General features: G+C 39.4%; 1 protein-coding gene across 5 annotated transcripts; it reads right to left on the bottom strand.

Annotated features, from left to right (window-relative positions):
- Positions 1-138: 138 nt before the first annotated feature.
- Positions 139-18672, bottom strand: porb (P450 (cytochrome) oxidoreductase b). 5 transcript variants are annotated; one of them, XM_020095066.2, is made up of 16 exons: positions 18458-18672; positions 15600-15785; positions 10949-10997; positions 8915-9043; positions 8250-8402; positions 6685-6809; positions 6290-6379; positions 5899-5997; positions 5518-5634; positions 4775-4893; positions 3876-4057; positions 3596-3745; positions 3196-3463; positions 2606-2751; positions 2310-2395; positions 139-1681 (listed from the first exon to the last, which is right to left on the bottom strand). In XM_020095066.2, exons 2-16 carry the CDS (start codon positions 15776-15778, stop codon positions 1537-1539), a joined length of 2037 nt encoding a protein of 678 aa, XP_019950625.2. In that variant the 5' UTR covers positions 15779-15785; positions 18458-18672; the 3' UTR covers positions 139-1536. The 5 variants fall into 5 exon arrangements, with proteins under 5 accessions (XP_019950625.2, XP_069390861.1, XP_069390862.1 ...); XM_069534760.1 differs by having other exon boundaries at positions 15600-15771; positions 18458-18657; XM_069534761.1 differs by having other exon boundaries at positions 13601-15785; positions 18458-18489.
- Between the last annotated feature and the right edge of the window lie 45 nt (positions 18673-18717).

Genomic DNA, 18717 nt, shown 5'->3' with positions numbered 1-18717 from the left:
CACGGGCGGACTTAGATTTTTCTTTAACATGAAGAGATAGGCAGTTTTTTTTAAAATGTTTTAGTTACTCTTTCACAGATTTCCCTTAACCTCAAAGTTTAATTTAACGTGTTTACAAAAAAAAATCCATTAACGCACTAAATTATTCCAAATTTATTAATCAAAAATGCATGCCTTAATACAATCAAATAATTACACCATAGAGAGGAATGATAAACAGTGAGAGTGTCTCAAATTAACTGGGCATTATATCAACATATTTAGCAAGGAATAAAAGTTCTGAAAAGACTTAGATGCATCAGGGTTCTGATGCTAAGGTATACATAAGGCAGTGTTAAAAAGAAAAGGCACAGGCTGCACTTTAACTGGTCGGCTAAACCGCGAGACAGAACAGTTTGATATGTCTGATTTCTCCAGGTAGTGATGCATATGTGATAAGTCTAAATAAAACTAAAATACAAATAATGCCAAACAGAGAAGGTCGACTCTGAACCCTTCAGATGCATATAAAATTAACTGTTGCTATTTAGGAGACTGGACCTCAAACATTTGACAAATGATACAGAGTACCTACAGTTCATTTTCATTGTGCTTAAAGGCAGTCTCTTTAGGGAAACTAAATGTAAATAAACTACGTTTTTTCATATATGAGTCCCCACTTTCTGTGCCCCTGAAAGATTTCCATTATTGTTTAATACGAACAGCAACTTATGCATAAAAGGCAAAAAAAATCTGTGGTCAAAATACAAAGGTAAACATATCATTGTACCTATGCTGCCAGTTTGCCACAACAAAATATTTTCCTCACAGAAGTTTTTAAAACAGTTTTCAGGACTTTTAAAACTAGATAATCTCTGAGCAAAACGAATGTCAACATCCTTTCATATCTGAAGCTTGAGTGTTCGTACGGAAGCAGGAACACGCAACGCCCATTATATTAACTAAGACACATGATATTATCTGCTGTGGTGTTACATCAATCTGTTTATCAGTTAGAAACACTTCACGAGGGCATACAAATCTAAAAGTTCAACTGAGATTGCTATTTTCACAGTAGAATTCATTCTTGTTCCTACAGAGTTTGGACTTGGTGCATCTCTGTCCCTATAAACAGATGCATTTACAAATCAGTCATCATCTGACTGAATAGAAAGGTGTCTTATTAAAACGTAGTATGAAAGTGTCATGACTTTACTCAAACCAGCAGGTTCCTGTATCTAATCCAAGTGATGCGATTTTGCAGTCGAACACCCAATTACACAAATTGATTCCTTCATATGCGTCTGTGCATATGGGGCTGCTGGATAGTAATAAGATACATAAATAGGAAACACAGATTGAAATTGCTGAATGGGTTCAATGCAACCTCTTGAGGTAGGGTTTGCCTCATGATCTTCTGCAAACTGTAGTTTTTCATGAACCAGGGTGAGTTTCTTTATTATGGGTGTATATTAAAGATATACAATAAAAAAAACAAAAGAAAATGTTTAAAACCACCACTTGAGTAGTGAGAATGAAGCTGAGGTTTGAGGCTCTTTAACTCCATACATCTTGTGAGTAGCGTCCCTTGGTCATCAGTTTTTTTATATAATCTGTGGCCTGGGTGCGCACCATGTCGCCCAGTTCTTCTGCGATCTCATGGAAGGTCGTCTGCACATCCTTAGCCATGTTCCTCGCGTCCCTGAACAAGGAAAGAGATCAGTTTAGATGTCTGGTGAAGGTGTCTTTTTAGAAATGTTATTATCATGGGATAAACCCCTTGAGATGTATCATCCCATTTTCAAGGGTGGACCAAAATTTATTTTAAATTAAATTATTTCTTTAATCAATTAAATATTAGAAAGGCCCTTATCTAATTGCACATTTAAATGTAATGTTCAGAAATGGCTGGTTGTGCTGATATTATTTTTCAAGGACCGTTCTAATACCTTTTTAAAGAACAAATGTAGTATTGATTTTTAACTATTGTCTATTTTATCACTCCAGGATGCAATTCACATGCTTACAAATGTGGATTCATTACATTGTTCCTTTAAAAATAAAGAAGCAAAAGCACGTTTGTCAGTGTTTATGTAAAGTCAAGCAATGGAACTATATGAAAAAAGACTGTATCTTATTCTTCCACTAGGAGGTGCAAAAACACCAAAGAGGCTGGCTTTCCATAAAAATGTTGATCTTAATGATATTTTTTATAGTTCTTTCTCTCCAGTTTGGTTTTGTAAACATTAAATGGTCAAATCTCATATTCATTCATTTATGTTATGTGACAATGAATTGTTAATTTAATGCTTATAAAACTTGTGAATTACCCGCAGACGTAGATGTGAGCGTTTTCTGAGTGAATCAGCTTCCAGAGGTCCTCCTTGTTTTTCTTCAGGAGATTCTGCACGTAGACCTTTATTTGTGGAGAGGGAAAAAAGAAAAGATTATAGTTGCAGTGAATTTACCTTAAACTTTACCATCACAACTAAATGCTAATCCCCAACCCCTCAAACACAACCAGACTTAAACCTTGTTGTAACCTGAAGTGAAAAGACTACGTGTGTCCATTCAGGCATGAAGTTAAGTGTAATCACAGCTGGTCAGCGGTGAGGTACAGTCATACCTTCTGCTCCTGGTCTCTGGAGAAGGCAACATGAAGCTGTGTTAGGACTCCATTCTTCTCTGCTTCCTCTAGCTCCTCCTGGTAGATATAATCCTCATTCTTATGCCTGCAGCCAAAATACATCACTGTCTCTCCAACCTCCTTTCCTGTAAACAGAAACAAAACAAAACATTGATTTTTTTTGTGGAAACACCAATCATTACGTTCAGATTCCTCCACAGAGGATGGGATTTAAAACCCATCAAGTGATTATTAGACCCAACATTCATCATGTTTTATAAATAAGTTTGTGCACAGGCTATCTCACACAGCTTCGACACCTCAACTCTTAAGTCTGCATCCCCGCAAGTTATCCAACATCTTTTTTTTTTTTTAAAGAGGTGTCTCTGAAAATATGAATTTGTTTACTTGTATCCATCAACTCTAATGTCCTGACCTTTAAATGCTTTTGTGTGGGCAGTAGCGGATTGTATACAATGATAAAAATGACAAAGGTCTCGCACCTTATTTTTCCTTCTTTGTCAAAACCCAAGATTGAGGAAAGTCTGACAAACAGCACACAACTGCGCACACACACGACCTGTTAATACCTTGCTGTTTGAGCCAGCCCCTCTCCTGGATAAAGCCCATGAAGGGAGCAATTCCTGTCCCAGGTCCGATCATGATCACTGGGTTGGTGGCTTTGAAGGGCAGGCGGAACTGAGATTTGCGGATGTACATGGGGATGGTGGATTTGTGGCCATTGTCCGTGACCAGTTTATTCTTAAGCCAGTTGGTGGCAACTCCTTTGTTGATGCGGCCAGTCTTGGTCTCGTACTCCACCACCACAGCGCAGATGTGGATGCTGTTTGGGTGAACCTACATAACAGAAGAGTGTTATTAACAGCCTTTAATCCATTTTTTTCACATTTCTTTTATAAGCACAATTTAGTTTTTTTTCCTGTAAATTAAATAGAAATTACTTGAATTTATTTTCTCTGCAAGGATTACCTTAGAAGAGGAGGCAATGGAGTAATAGCGAGCCTGAAGACGAGGCAGTAGCTCACACAGGTGGTCGATGGGAGGTTTCAAAGAAGGCATATCCTCCAGGACAGCGAGGATGTTTCTACAGGAATCCAACACCCAGCTCTGGTAGAGAGCCTGTAAGGAAGAAATACAGTGACATGAAGTAAACGTGGAAAACATAGAAAAGGGATGTCAATCATATCGTGTAGCTATTGGAATTAATTATAACACCACATGTGATGACTCTTCACCACTCATCACTGACCTTTCCCTCGGGGGAGGAGGAAGCCATCTTTCGCATGTTCTCCTGCTCTTTGGGGTCAGAGGCGTACTGTGCCAGCTCGTAGAGGACGTTGGTGCGAGGCGGGTGTGTGATGTCCAGGTAATGAGTAAGTGCCGTGCGGTAGCTGGTGGGGCAGGGGAAAGGGTGTTTCTTGTTGGATTCGTCTGGAAAAACACAATGAAAACAACTTTATCTTTTGGCAGCATGAAATTCTACTGTTCATTGTCAGCACATAACAGAAAATATCAAGTATCACTTAAAAGTGTATTTCATGGACCAATCAGATAATTACAAACATGACACAAACACTCTCAGCCCATATTTGCATTGTTGTGTATTTTGGCTTATAAACAAAAGGTTATATAAGCCCTCTAAGCAGCACTGCCATTTGAAAGATTTGCTATTGGAAAGTGACAAGTCAGTTTGGCCGGACTAGCTGGTTGGAACGATAACTTCAATAGACGTTCATAAGTGAAGGAAATGGAAAAATAAGAGTAGACATTGACGGCGCTCCACTGCAGGAGACAGCTCCAAGCGAGTTATGGTTCGATGTTGAACTGTCAAAATTACTTCTGGTAAGTTCACAGCTGTTTATGCTAATGTACCCCATCTGTTGTTAGAATGCAACTTTGAGTTAAAATGCTTCATAAAATGATGTTACGCAATCACGATTTATATGGAATCATCTTCCTCATGACAGGAAACTTATTCAACTTATCACAAAAAAAGCCAACCATTTATATTAGAGCAATAAGGTGTAACTGCAGTGACATAATATGACCTTCATGTGCAATAATACTCCCTGATGGACATATCAAGGGAGGATTTATTGTGAGGGACAAGCTGGTAAGTCAAGGTGCGTGAGACTGTCAATGCCATACCATCAAGGTTGTTGAGCGAGATAACCACATCAAGGTCTACTCCAAGGACTTGTCCCAGCTTGTTCACCAATGCAGAGTCATTGATGGGGAAAATGGCCACGTGGTCTCCAGACTCATATCTGAAATCACAGAACATAATTAGACTTTGACCTGTATTCACAAAGCTTCAGGTAACATTGTGATGGTCCCTGTCTGCCTTGTGTATGTTGTCCCTGTGCTGTAAAAGGTTATACACATCTCAGCTTCCAATATGGTTTGTTCTTCCCTGCCTCAGCATATAAATATATATCCCCCTACACCCTCATTAACACAACTGATACCGCTGACTAAACACACACTATCTCTAGGCATTTACAGGTTTTTTGTCATGGTCTATAGGTAATAAGAGGAAAAAAGGAGTAGTTAATAGTGCACATAAGTCCACCGAAGCCCAACAGTCCACCAAAACTCAAGCTGCACCAAATTCTACACACTCAATGTGGAAATGCCCAAAAAAACCAACAAAAAAACCCCCAATGTTTAAGTTAAAAAAAAAAAAAAATTCTGGAGCCGCCCCCTGATACAGAGCTGCACTAAATTCAATGCATTTTTCCCTGACCACATACTGCATCTTCCACCGATCCAAACAAACAAATACACACACCAACAAACAAACAAACAAACAAATGGGTGAAAACATAACCTTCTCTACGGAGGTAAATATCCAACAATTTCCTACATTCTGTGGATTCAACCAGTCTCACCTGATCTTGGAGCCTGTTATGTCCAGTTCAAGGTGCATGAGATGTCTATCACCAGCTTTATTGAGTCTGCGGTTGACAGTGACTGGGGCCAGGAAAGGGTTTTTCGAATCAAAGGGCCTGTAAGTATTAAAGAGAGACACTCAAATGAGAATTTTAAAACAAACGGTTGATTAAAATACATTAGAAGAGAAAAATGTATTATTCAATAAAGAAAACAAGGTTTGGTTAAAAATGTAGCAATGCCTCATTTTATACAGTAACATTTGTGAAAAGTTTGCAACTAGATTGTTGTTGTAGTTAAATGTAGATGAAATGTGAGCAGAGACTAAGCATACAACACTTCTATGATGAATGAGTCCTGGTAGCGAACAGAGAACTTACGGCTTTTGGACCTCAAAACTCTTTATGCGGCCAATCTCTCCTGTGTACACTTGGTTCATTTTGATGTCAGGGTGCTCCTTTAGCTCGTACTGCCGTATACTGTGAAGAAATACAACGTTAAGTTAAGTTAGCATCTTCAGACTCTCTGCATACACTTTAAACTAGTGCATGTGATGCTAATGTGTCACCGTTGCACATAACTGTCTGGTGACCAACTTATTACTTCAGTCTGGGATTCATTTCTTTTTTTAAACCTGAGCTGAGAGACTCTATGAAGCAATTCTGCATTAGGAATTAGGAAACAGAAAAGGGATGATAAAACAGGAATAACACACTAGGCAGTGTATATTGGTAAAATAATGCACAAAATTGTGGTCTAAAATGTCTGTACCTTGAATCATCTCCTGAGGCTTCCACTCCAAAGTGTTCACAGATGGCCGGCCAGAACTGCTCCCTCCATGAGACGAAGTCCTCCTCCAGACTGAAACACAAACACAGTGTTTGAATTAACATCTGTTCAAATCATTATTAATTTATCTTTTACTAAGTACAAACATTCGACAGCCTTTTCTAATTACCCTTTTCATGTTCAGTAAGTTTAATAGCTTATCAAATTTCATTTATGTGACCATCAGAGCATTGCCGTTCAGTTGCCTTCCATCATGTGCTTAAACTATCACAGGCTGTGATTAATGTCATGTAACCTGTGCTTCACTCTAAACCTCAATATACAGAGCACATGAGCTCAGCACTTATTTTTACACTAAGAATTAACTGGTCACTTACTTGCCATCATCATCTCCCAGGCCAAGGTCAAATATGCGCTTGGCTCCCAGTTCTTCCAGCCTTTTGTCAATATATTTCCCCATTGCATTGTAGTGTTCATATGTTTTGTTGCCCAAAGCGAATACCTGGAGAGAGAAAAGGGTGCAACAAGAAACTATTAGCCAGCAACTGGCGAAATTTTCAACTGAAGAAGCAGTTCAACTAGAACCAAGGATACATGAGGAATGTTATGAAAATATATGATTAACAATTAATCTCTTGTCTTGTGTAGACGATCAGTTCAACAGAGAAGATATTTTGACTTGCTCTCTGTTGAATGGTGAAAACATTCTGAGGAAAAAGAGAAGACTATACATAAAAACACAGATAAAAACCCACAAACATGACAAGTCCCTCACTCAAATGAGGCCAGTGGTGCTGCACCACAATAATGGCGCACGTACGCACAAATAACAAAGCCTTTTCTTTCATGATGCCCACAAAGCCAGATCATTCCGCAGTTCATTCCTATGAAGCCTGCGTGCTTAAAATGAAAGCAATGCAACCTAACATAATACAATAATGTTACTACACACAATAACGCTGCTTCACACAGGACAGCTTGTGAACAACAATGAACACAATTTGAATGGAAATTGGACTCACATCCTTTATGTTCATTACGGGAGTATCGCAAATAAGGCCTGTACTTTTCATTCAAATAATGTGAGCCAGCGACTGAAATTTCCATGCAACAGTTCCTCTTAAAAATATCAAAGGGAAATCATTCACAATCTTCTCAAACCTGATGTGTGGCTATTCTATCAATACAGTGTAGAGATGAATGTGAGGAGCAAAACTGAAGCTGAAAAATGTAGTTAATTGAAATGTATGTTTAATTTATGAGATTAACTGAGTTCATGTAATTTAACTTTACAAAATCTATCTTGTGATGACATGCAACATGAGTGTAAACTAGATTTCATTACCCAGTTAAGCTGGGATCAACCCTTTTGAGTTTAAAAAAAAAAAACTTTTAAAATTGGTTGCATCATGAAAAAATAATGAGAACCTTAAGATATTCTTTTCTATGATCTTTAAAATGCTCACATAACAAGATTACAAAATAATGGCCTATCACCACGTAAGCATCAGGGCAGCCCTAATGATTCTGCAGACACAGGAGGTTTAAGTCTGGCCATAAAGCCTCTCCCACTTCCAGATAATCAGTGCAGAACATCAATGCCTGACAAGGTTTCAGGCCAGGTTTCCCCTCCGATTCTCAGGGAGGCCAAATTGGCCCAAGATTCCTGTAGTCTGAGCCCAGCTTTGGTTGATCAATACAACATTAATTGGCTGCTATTTCGATAAACATTTTATAACTCAAGCCTCTTTCAAACTATCAAGCATCTGTCATTTAAATTTTTTTAACATTGGGCTCTGGAGTAATTTTATCTGTTTTCTGATGTTTTGTGATACAATAAATTAACTGAAGAAAAAAATTAAATAACCTTTAGTTTTTTGCTCTCCAAAAACACAAACGCTTGTAGAATTAAAAAACAAAAAGCTTGGCTATTAGGACTCACAGTGTAGTTTAGTCCAGAGAGGTCCTCATCATCGTTTTCCTGCAGCCAGTCGTAGAAGTCCTGGGCGTTATCAGTTGGGTCTCCTTCCCCATAGGTGGCCATGCAAAATATGGCCAGGGAGTTTTTAATCTCGGACAGACGGGACAGTTCACCCTGGAATATGAGAAATCGGCGTCAGAACATGAAAATCTCAGAGCTGAAAATCTTGTTGCCTTATCAGTAAACGTGGAAATGATTACATATACAGGAGTGATCAAAGAATTGTATCTATACTTCTACAAGTATGGCAACATTTACACTTCATTCACATTTAGACAGGAGTCTGTGTTCTTGGGTTAAATTGTCTAGTCTGGAGATCAAATGTATAATTAGAAGAGACATTTTCCTGACAGTTATAAAGTTATTTTAGAATATGACCTGGCATAGAAACATTCTAGATGGTGCAGGAGAATAAGATTATCACTTATGTGTTAATTAAATTATTGCTATGTCACAATAACTGTATTTTTTTTTTCCAGTCTCCAGCACTGCAGTGATCCATCTTCCATGAAACTATGAAACAACATTTACTGGCAGTTACTCAGAGCATCATCCAGAAAAATGAGAAGAACCTCCGTTACATTTCACTACAGTGGTATGTATGTTGTTCCACTGATTCAAATTACCATGTCATACTCCTCTGGATCTGTAGCCATTCCTTTCATGCCATAGCGCTGAGCGTCTTTGGACAGTCTGTTGGCAAATTCCTCCGCTGTGCCCGTCTGGGAGCCGTAGAACACAATGATGTTCTTGCCCTGGTAACAAATCACCAGAAAATAGTTTACATGCTGCATGAAAAATAATTCTCCCACGACTGTAAATACATCCAAACTGTCTGTTTGGTCTGACACAGTTGTGTGCCATCTGGTATCTAGGCTGTGTAATCTGGGCTATGAGGCAATAAAAACAATTATAATGATGGCAATAATTTAGTCTGTGACAAAAGTAAACAACATATCCTTCAGTGTGGTTTCTTCCAGATGTTTGCCTGTCAGGTCAAAATTAGGGTAAAAGCAACAGTTCTGTCTTGTGCTGAGTCAAAAGCATGACTCAGGAAAAGAATAGCAGATGCAGAATCTCGAGCTCTCCAAGACAAATGGACAAAAGATTTATTTCATGGTGAAATTATTTCTTGGGACACACTTGCAATGATGACAAAGTCCAATCTTGAGAATTATTACTGGTGGAAACATGGAGCTAATAAGGATAAGCTAAAATGTGGCTGAATAAAGATAAAGAAAGATAACGCTTAATAGTTTTTGTGCCAAACAAGCAGCTTCAACAAGACGTCATTCTGACAGAGACAATGCAGGTAAGGTTTGTAGTGAGCGAGCTAATAGCTAAGAAACCAAAACCTGGAGCTGACAGCAGTTCTGACAGAGATCTTTAAAGCCTGATATGATATTTAAATATGCTAATGCTTTGTGCAAATTACATTTACTGAGACAAGGTTACTAAAAGGAACCTGTTTTATCTGATCAACGTGAAATTATTGAACTGCAGAGGAAAGACAAGCTCAAAGCTCAGTGTAATAACCTCTCCCTGCTGGAGTTCTATTAACTCTATGTACGTCCTGAGGATTTCCCCATTATGATCTCTATTTGACACAGATTACTTCTGTGAGCAGCTCTTTTTCAAAACTGCCTCTTCAGTTCTGCTCACACTGACTGAGCCAAACCTGGAATACCAGCTGCAAGTAGTCAGAACCATCTGATCGTCAGACACCTCCCCACAGAGGAGCAGTTCAAGGCATCATTAGAGAGGTTTGTGTGGTACATGTGTTCAGTAACGCAGTATGGTCCTAAAAGAATGTTGTAAAAATTTAAACGGCTCTTGGAAAAAAAGGTCCTCGCCCTCCTTTGATCTAACGATTATTTTTATTAAGAAACAGTATCAGAGTATAACAGATTAAAATATACCTAAAATATACTCAAAATGTATTTTTGTCTACATGCCTAAATGCAGGGAGATCATACTAACACAACTAGAAGCGGCATAAAGTGAAACGTTTTTAAAAAGACTGAACAAATTTCAGTTTAAATTACATCACACTTCTTCTCCAAGGGTTAGGGTTAGGGTTAGGGTTCTCATCTTTACATAAGCAAATACTCCATCTGTACATGCATTTCTAAGAATCATTAGCTGCTTTATCTGTGCCTACAATGTTCCCATAATAATTCATAATAAGAAACCGGTAAACAGACTAAATCAAATAGCACTGGTGGCCAAACCTCTGTTCTGCCACCATCACGGTATCTGAACTATTTGCTGCAAAACCACATGATTCAAAACCAAAGTATTTTCTCAAGGCTGGCTTGAAAACAGAGGAGCATCAAAACAGGGCTTCCAGATATAAAGCTGCATACATTAGCTGGAAGAAGAAGTACACTCATCATAGTCAGAGAGCAACAGAGGAGGAAAAGTCTTTTTTATAGTGTGCTGACAGCAGACAGCCATTTACTGGAGGAAATCGGGCGTCAACATTGACACTGTTGAACACTGGCTTCCAAACTCCTTTTAAAACCAGTTCTCAAACCTGAATTCATGTTTTGGAACATCAGCAACAAAAAGGAAAATATCTATGATAGAAAGACAAAACCAAACACTCAAATTAACCAGTGATGTGAAGACGTCAGTGGCAAGGAAGCAACGTCACTCACCGTTTTCTTCATCTTTTCAATGAAACTTGTCTCCCTTGCGGTGGGTGCTCTGGTAAAATAAAAAAAATATTGTCTTGTTATTAATCAAAATTTGGGCTAAATCATCCACTAAATGTATTCACCGACATGACACTCATTAACAACAAGCTTTTTCCCCAACAGCAGTGATAGTGTTTTCTAAATGTTCATGGAGATAAAGCAGATTTCAAAGTTGTTGGTCATTCAAGTACTTGACTTCTTTAAAAACATCTCACTTTTTTGTTAAGCTGATCATATTTGGAAACATGGGCATATTTTCCTGCCACATGTATGGAATGTATTGATGTAAACAAACCATAATATAATGTAGCCTGTAGCATATAATAAATAAAGAGGTTAAAGTACAGTGTTAACGACATCAATAACTCACAGTTGATGATGTGATACTGTGTTGGAGTTCAGCTTCTGTTTACATTTAGATCACTGATGGTACTTTTAACCAGACAAAAGGAACGAAACAATGTTAAATGTCTTTAAGTTCAGAGGCCAGGTCAAAATCAAAGTTACTTTCAATCAAATGATTTAGATCATTCAGAATACAAAGGTGAGAGAAGAGCAGGGATTCATCAGATAAGAGGTAATACTATTACACATGAGGTGAACATGGTGTAATTATCTTCTAAAAAAGATCGGAAAACAAACAATGGAGCAGAGCTGGTTATGGGTTGACGTTATCATTTACTTTTAGGGACATCATATTGTCATGTGTTTTTGCAAACTTTTTGAGTCCAAGCAAACTTTAATTTCAAAGAATATAAAAAATGAAAACAGTCATAAAATGAAGTGAGACATGAGCTGCTTCTTAAATAATCTGCATTCTCACAACAACAGGGAGAAACAGAAGCGGTTGACAATCATCACAGTTCACACACCCTATAGTAATCTAATCGCCTGAGTCGGATTGATCAAGGAAGTAATTCATTGGATGGGATCAGATCAAAACAAGTCCAAACACAGTGTCAGTAAAAAGGTAAACATGAGGCTATGTCCATTATTCCACCAAATAAAAGGCAACGCCACTTCATCCAGCATCAAAGCTCTGAGGAGACAGCTGCAGCTGAAACAGGAATAAAAAGACGACAAATTGTGTGACGAGTGTAAAACTGAGTGTAACAGAGAAAGTATATTAATTTAGTTATTAATATAATATTGCATATTAATATTTAACCGGTGTCCTCTTCTCTTAACCTAACCAGCTGTCTCCATGAAGATTCCATTTAATCTCCAGCACACACTGAGTCAAATATTTATAAGCTATGAAGCCGTGCGCAGAGAGTTTTTATTGCACGTGGGTTTAATCCCCAACATTGAATAAAAACTGTCCCCCTGCATTCTATAGTTACAATGGATGGCACTCTGAAGAAATGAGTAAATTCATGACAGAAATTGAAAGAACAAAACAAACGATGCACAAGCATTTCTCACAGCTTCAACAAAAATCTACGTGAACAGTTATCAGCTCTCACCGTCTGCCTCAGCACAGGGAGGACCGTTCTGAGCCTCACGAGTCAAAGGCGAAAACCTCTGCAGCATCAAAAATAGTGTGATGGCAAGTGCAAATAATCTTAGTGAGTGTATAGTGCATACAGCAAATAATACCTATCGATTGATTAATTAACATTTAATATTACTCTGACAGGTAATTTGTGATGACAGGTAGCAATGGAAATGTAACAGACTCTATTTCATTAATATCTAACAATTCCTTTATCAATTTGATATATACTGTAGTTCACTTTCTAAGATTTATTTTCTATTCTCAGCAGTCTATATTGATTTATCGGACATTAACTGTTAGTCAGAGACTGAAACTTAACATTGTGGCTTTGTTACATAACATTAAATATTATTTAGCTGGCGCTTTTATCCAAAGCAACTGATGCAATTGCAAAGTGCAATAAGTGATTTGTATTTGCAAATCATATACTTTAATATCTCTGAAACAGGATTTATGTAATCTGCTAATGCCACTCTAATAACATTACATTTTAATTGCGGTAATAAAACAATTTAAAGATTAAGAATCATAAAACTATAAATGAAGTGTGTATTTAAGTTTCATTCGTTAATTCATCCATACAAGACGTACACCTTTTCAAAGTGAGTCAGTGAGAAGAACACAATGAGTCAGTTAGGTCCTCATCTGTAACCCAGATGTAATCTTATGATGCTTTTTGTGACTTAACATCCATAAAATGGAAATCAAAGCTTGAGCTATGTTTGATTACTGAATTAAAATCAAACAAGGCTTTAAAATGTGTAACGATGGCCAGTGAGCTTAATGACTCAGCTAGTGGAAAAGAGGGAGAAAAAAAACAGACCAAATAATTAAATTGTGTTTGTGGTCTCATAGATTTTATCACTATATCTTACATAACCCAGTGGGAACATTGAATGGTTTTTGAAACCACTATCTTCTCCAGTCTGTGATAGAAACTAGCAACTACAGCGTGTGGAGAAAGACACCAGTTTGACATATACAAAAACTTAGACTCATGGTGTGATCTGTGCGATCAAAACAGCAGCTGGTATGAAATGTTTAACACAGCTCCAGGCATGCATCAGTATAAAAACTCTATCTTACTGTGCAGTAATTCAAAATACTTCACTGACCTCTCAGCAGCATCTCTCCTGTCCTCAGGCAGGGAGAAGACACAGCCCATGGCATGCAACCCTGTAGCTCGTCACTACCTCTAGCACCTCTGGCTAGGCCACGCCGGGAACCGCCACGCTCAAAAATCAAAAGCAGAACGCAGGACACTCTACAATCACACAAGATGACAAAAAGAAAAAACAGTCCAGAAAGGCCGCAGGACACTCGCAGGTTTGGAAGAGCTCCCTGCCTTCACCTTAGAGGCACCAACACGATCTGAACTCTGTCTCTTCCTGTGCTGCTCTCTGAAATCAGCAGCGTCTGTTCCACACACACACATACTCTCACACAGACACACATACACAGACACACACACACACAGCACAGCACAGCACAGCAGTCTACAAGCCCTGTCAGTGTCTGGCAACCACTGAGGACACAATGGTGGGAAACTGACTTTCCCATAAAATGTAGCTGAGCTGCAGACCCACACTTTTGACTCACACAAACACACACTGAAACACTCAGGGGCTGAAAATGCCTTCCTCCTCATCCCGCCTCTTCCCCTCTCTGCTCTGAAAGGTGTTCAGGACGAGAAAGTCTACGAGATCCATTCTGAGAATTTGGCTAGTTATCACAGCAACTCCTCGGTGGACCACTGAAAGAGGAGGAGGTGGTGGTGCTGAGGGGGCTGTGAATGGTCGTTTTTTTCTGAAGTATCCCCGCCCCCATCTCATTGGAGGAGAGAGGGGAATGTCATTGCTATAGCAACCTCATTTATCATAAAAGGATTGCATTTGTGACATGGCCCTACTCCAAAAGCAGAGCAGCTCAGCCCACACAAGCGCACACACACAAAAGAAAAACAGGGGAGTGGGGAAGGAAGAATAAAAATAAAAAAAATAAATGAGGGAAAAGAAAGGGTTGCTTGTCTTTTGCTTCAACTTTCCACCTTTGGAGAGGACGGACAAATGGAGCTCTGGCTCTCCCTCCTCATTTGTTCTCCAGGGAACTTTCAAAATGGGTTCAGGGCCAAAAACAAAAGCACAGGAAAGACATGGAAGACTACGCCCCCTTCATAACAGTTAGGTAATCACTGCTCCCTTTGAGGGGAGGGGGGACCAGCCTGGCGCTTCTGTTGCTCTGTGTTCCCTTCCTGTATTCCCGCCCTCCACAGATGCACATTCTCCACAAAGCAAAACATGTTCTACAGGAGTCTTACCCCACATTTCCAGCCAACCTCCTGTTTTTCACACAAATGGATCTCCCTCACTAAGCTCCCAACACTGTCTCTGTTAACAGAAGACCTCAGCCACACAGCGAGTGTGAGCGCTGCAGGCCCGTGACTTTACTCCGGTGACCGAAGAAAGTATGTTGTGGTTGGGGAGGGACAAAAAACGTGGCTAGTTGAACGGGAGTACACTGAAACATAGCCAAGCCTCCATCACTCCACTGATAAGTGATCAGGGAGATAGGGAGAGGGAGAGAGACAGAGCGAAAGAGAGAGAGCGAGAGAGACAGAGAGAGGGGCGGGGATGGCAACAAAGGTCGTGACTAGTGGAACATTTACAAGAGCATGAAGCTGTGCACCTTTACACACATGCTTCAAGGTCAATTTAGTGACAACTTGTACACACAAAAAGTCTGATTTAAGGAAAACATTTGTCTTTTCTAACTGTTTATGTCTAAGAAGACACTTGCAGATCAGAAGAGAAAAGCTCTTCAGTATTTTCTGTGCTTAACTATGAGTAATGTCCAATAAAGAAAAAAAACATAACGCTACAACATTTAATTAGTTATTTGATTAGTTGATGAGATGAAATTGTCATTTTTTAAGCAACAATTTCAAAAAAAGCAACAAACGCACCACCATGTTGTGCACACACAGGACACCAGGGGAGCTGTGTGTCCCTAACCTACAATAACATCTTGGACATCCTGACACTACAATTACCTTTTTTAAATAAACCAAACAAAACAAAACAACAAAGACCCAAGTGAACCCTGATGGATACTCACGGTGTGTCAAGCTTCTTGAATTCAGGGATGGGCTCTGGCTTCTTGCGGGACATGAACCAATAAATGATAAGGCCGACTATCAGTGAGAAGAGGAACAGGTCCAGGTTGCTAAAAAGAGGCTCCTCTTCTTCTGCCATGGGCTCGGTGTGTGTGGTGGTCTCACTGTCCATGTCTGCCATGTTAACACTATACACGGGGAAGGTAAGAGCACAGAAATTAGTCCAGTTAAAAAAAATGATGTAAACACTTATATAGAGCTGAAACTGACATGGGACTCATTGATTATTTGACAGGACATTAATCGATCGTCATTCTTTTCACTTATCAATTAAAAATAGCAAATCGCAATTTGCCACTTCCAGCTGTTGTCTGTTGGTTGAATAAATTACATCAGACTCAAATCATTACACACTCACACACAAAAACATTTGAATACATATGCACTTTTGGCTGCTGGTTATGTTATTTACAGTATAAAAAATATGTTGGACAAAAAGGAGAGTGTCGAAGATACATTATGTACAACTGAATATGAGTTAAATGTTTTATCAATAGGCAGTTTGAACATATTGGTTATTACTCTGCCTTTCTTTTTCTTTCCATTCCAGAAACAACATTAAATCAAACAAAATATCCAGCGGATACTTTGTTGTAGCTCTACAGTTTAGAGTGTATGCGCCCACGATTGACTTTATCTGACTACAGTCCATTTTTACGAATTTCAATGAATGTGTTTCATTTCTAGAATCTTGTTTAACAAAATCCAGCTGAACAACGGGCACATAAAACTGTTAGTCACTGCAGGGAACATGATTTCCAGCATATGTGAGCAATAGTCAACATGTTTTAGCTTACAATGACAGCTTTTGTGCAGGGATTATTAGACAACTGGCTCTGCCACTTGGCTCAACATACTACAGCAGTGTGAACCACTGCACTCTATCCTTGAGGAATCTCTTGTGAAGCAGCAGCGACAGCAGCAGCTCGTTTCATAATGAGAAAGAGAGGACTTCATGTTCTCAGCTCTCAGGTTACTATTTGGTTAAAGGAGTGAAAAGAAGGAGATCAGGTTTTCTTGGGGCCATCTGCTCCATAGCTACATGAACAGTTGGACTGAGATCATTTACTAAGCAATGTACACACACTAAGCAAATCACTTGAACTATCACGTACAGAGGTAACTGTGTGCAGACCAAGTAGGTACAGGAGTCAAAGGGACTTCATGGCCTGCAGTAATACCTAACATGGTCAGAAACACACACCAGTAACTTCTGAATCAAACAGTTTAAAATAATGTTTTTACAAACATCACATTTTATGTGTATCATTTTACACTATAAAATTGTATTGACGCAATTGAAAGGCGACCAAATTGAAACATCCTGTTACCTTGAATAAAATTGAGGATTTCTGGGAGTCTGGGATTGTTAAAAACATCTTGGATGATCCAAGTACAGTAGTCAAACTACAAAACAGATGTATTTTTTTTAGACATTTGAATGAAGCATTGTTACATATTATATCTTCAAGCAAAAATGCAATTATGCAATTATTATCTAGATCCATCTTCTGTGAGCTGAACAAACTGGTTTGGAAAACTTAAATAGTCAAAATTCTGCTCCTGGAGCCTGTTTGTCTATTGAGTGTGTCTGTGTGTATATAGTCTAAGCAGCATTGTCTTAAATTAAGACTGATTCATGGTTCTGCCTACAAGCTACGCAGTAGATACACAAGTAGCCATTTTGAGCATCCACAGTTTGACACAGCAATTACACGGCCAAAACGCTAGCGGCTATGAGTTTCTCTGCTACTTTGTTGAGTTTCTTACGGTTTCTGGTCCACTTATTCAGATATTCTCTGGCATCTTGGTTTACTCCAGAAAAATGGCGAGTGTTGGGAGTTGAAGCTGATAGATCTTGAGGGGTAAATAGATAGATAGATTACTTTATTCATCCCCAAAGGGAAATTAGGTCTAGCTCTTGTGGTCAGCGCCTCCTCGAAGCAGAGTTACATTTGTGGACAGGTGAACGTCGGGGTTCTGCATAGGGTCCACTACTACACGTAGAAGTCGCTGGAGTTATGGCTTATATTTGACCCAGAGGCATGAATTGTGATTTTGCTGGAGATCTGTTATGGTTGTGCTCTCTCGGCCACCGTACTTCCAGCTCTGGCACGGTGAACGAAGCGGTCTTGTTGCTGAGAGCTCGAGTGAACGCCCACTGTTATAAGACGTGATATGACCAACATCACATGAGACGGAGGTGAGCTGGGCTTTAAATGATCGATGAAGCAGACATGGACGAGCTGCGGCGTGAGAGACCGTGGCACCGGTTCACAGACAGTCAGTCTGCGTGAAGCACCGCACATCAGCAAACCTTGTTATTGACAGAGTTATCCAAGAACCGATTTGATTTCTCTTGCTTCTACAAGAAGTCTAGTAAAGATAAAGTCATCAAGATGACCACGATAGCCAGGGAGAGTGGACTCAGGGCGCCGGCTATTCCCTGGATCGTGACAACACTGAATGGAAACGTGAAAGTAGCAAAACTGACACAGGTTCACTCAAAGGCAGAACATTACTGTCTAAAACACGGTGTGTGCAAATGATGATAAATAGTTTAAGCTACTAAAGAAACGGCTTGTCAGACAGTGATATAACTTAGCCTCAGTTTGCGTAACACAGCAATCAGCACTTCTCCCGAGCTAACGTTTCACTTGAAAAGCGGAACATTTCGTCTCCATTTCGCCTCGAGAGTTTCACAGAACGCGTATTTCTGTCCGATGCTCAGTCCCCACAGACTGCCACAGCCTAAAGACGGATGGAAGTCTTATGAAAGATGAGTTTGAAGTGGTCTCACCTTCTCTGCTCCTCTTCGTGTCAGGCTCACACACTGCGCTCCATGCGGAAGGAAACTTTACGCTGTGCGGGACGAAACCATCTCAGCCTATCGGCGGGGGTGGGGGAGTGGGGGAGTACGTGTACTCTTACAAGGTCTATTGACTTTTATGAATGCATATTTCAGCCTTTGATAATTTCAACATGTGTTTAGAAAGAGGCACGCGTCCCCGAAGCGATCGTTTAATTTATTCGCTCTCGTCTTCCGAGTCTGGCAACCAC

Source organism: Paralichthys olivaceus, chromosome 11 (assembly GCF_024713975.1).
Source record: "Paralichthys olivaceus isolate ysfri-2021 chromosome 11, ASM2471397v2, whole genome shotgun sequence".
Classification (NCBI taxonomy): Eukaryota; Metazoa; Chordata; class Actinopteri; order Pleuronectiformes; family Paralichthyidae; genus Paralichthys; species Paralichthys olivaceus.
This window is presented reverse-complemented; position numbering and strand designations above follow the sequence as displayed.

What these genes read in the sequence shown, in the direction of transcription:
- porb (XM_020095066.2), bottom strand. Translation starts at nt 15,778, where the DNA reads ATGGCAGACATGGACAGTGAGACCACCACACACACCGAGCCCATGGCA. An exon ending in ATCCAGAGGAGTATGACATG is followed by an intron (nt 8,403 to 8,914) that starts GTAATTTGAATC and finishes CTCATATTCCAG; the next exon opens with GGTGAACTGTCCCGTCTGTC. An exon ending in CTCGCTCAACAACCTTGATG is followed by an intron (nt 4,058 to 4,774) that starts GTATGGCATTGA and finishes GTGTTTTTCCAG; the next exon opens with ACGAATCCAACAAGAAACAC.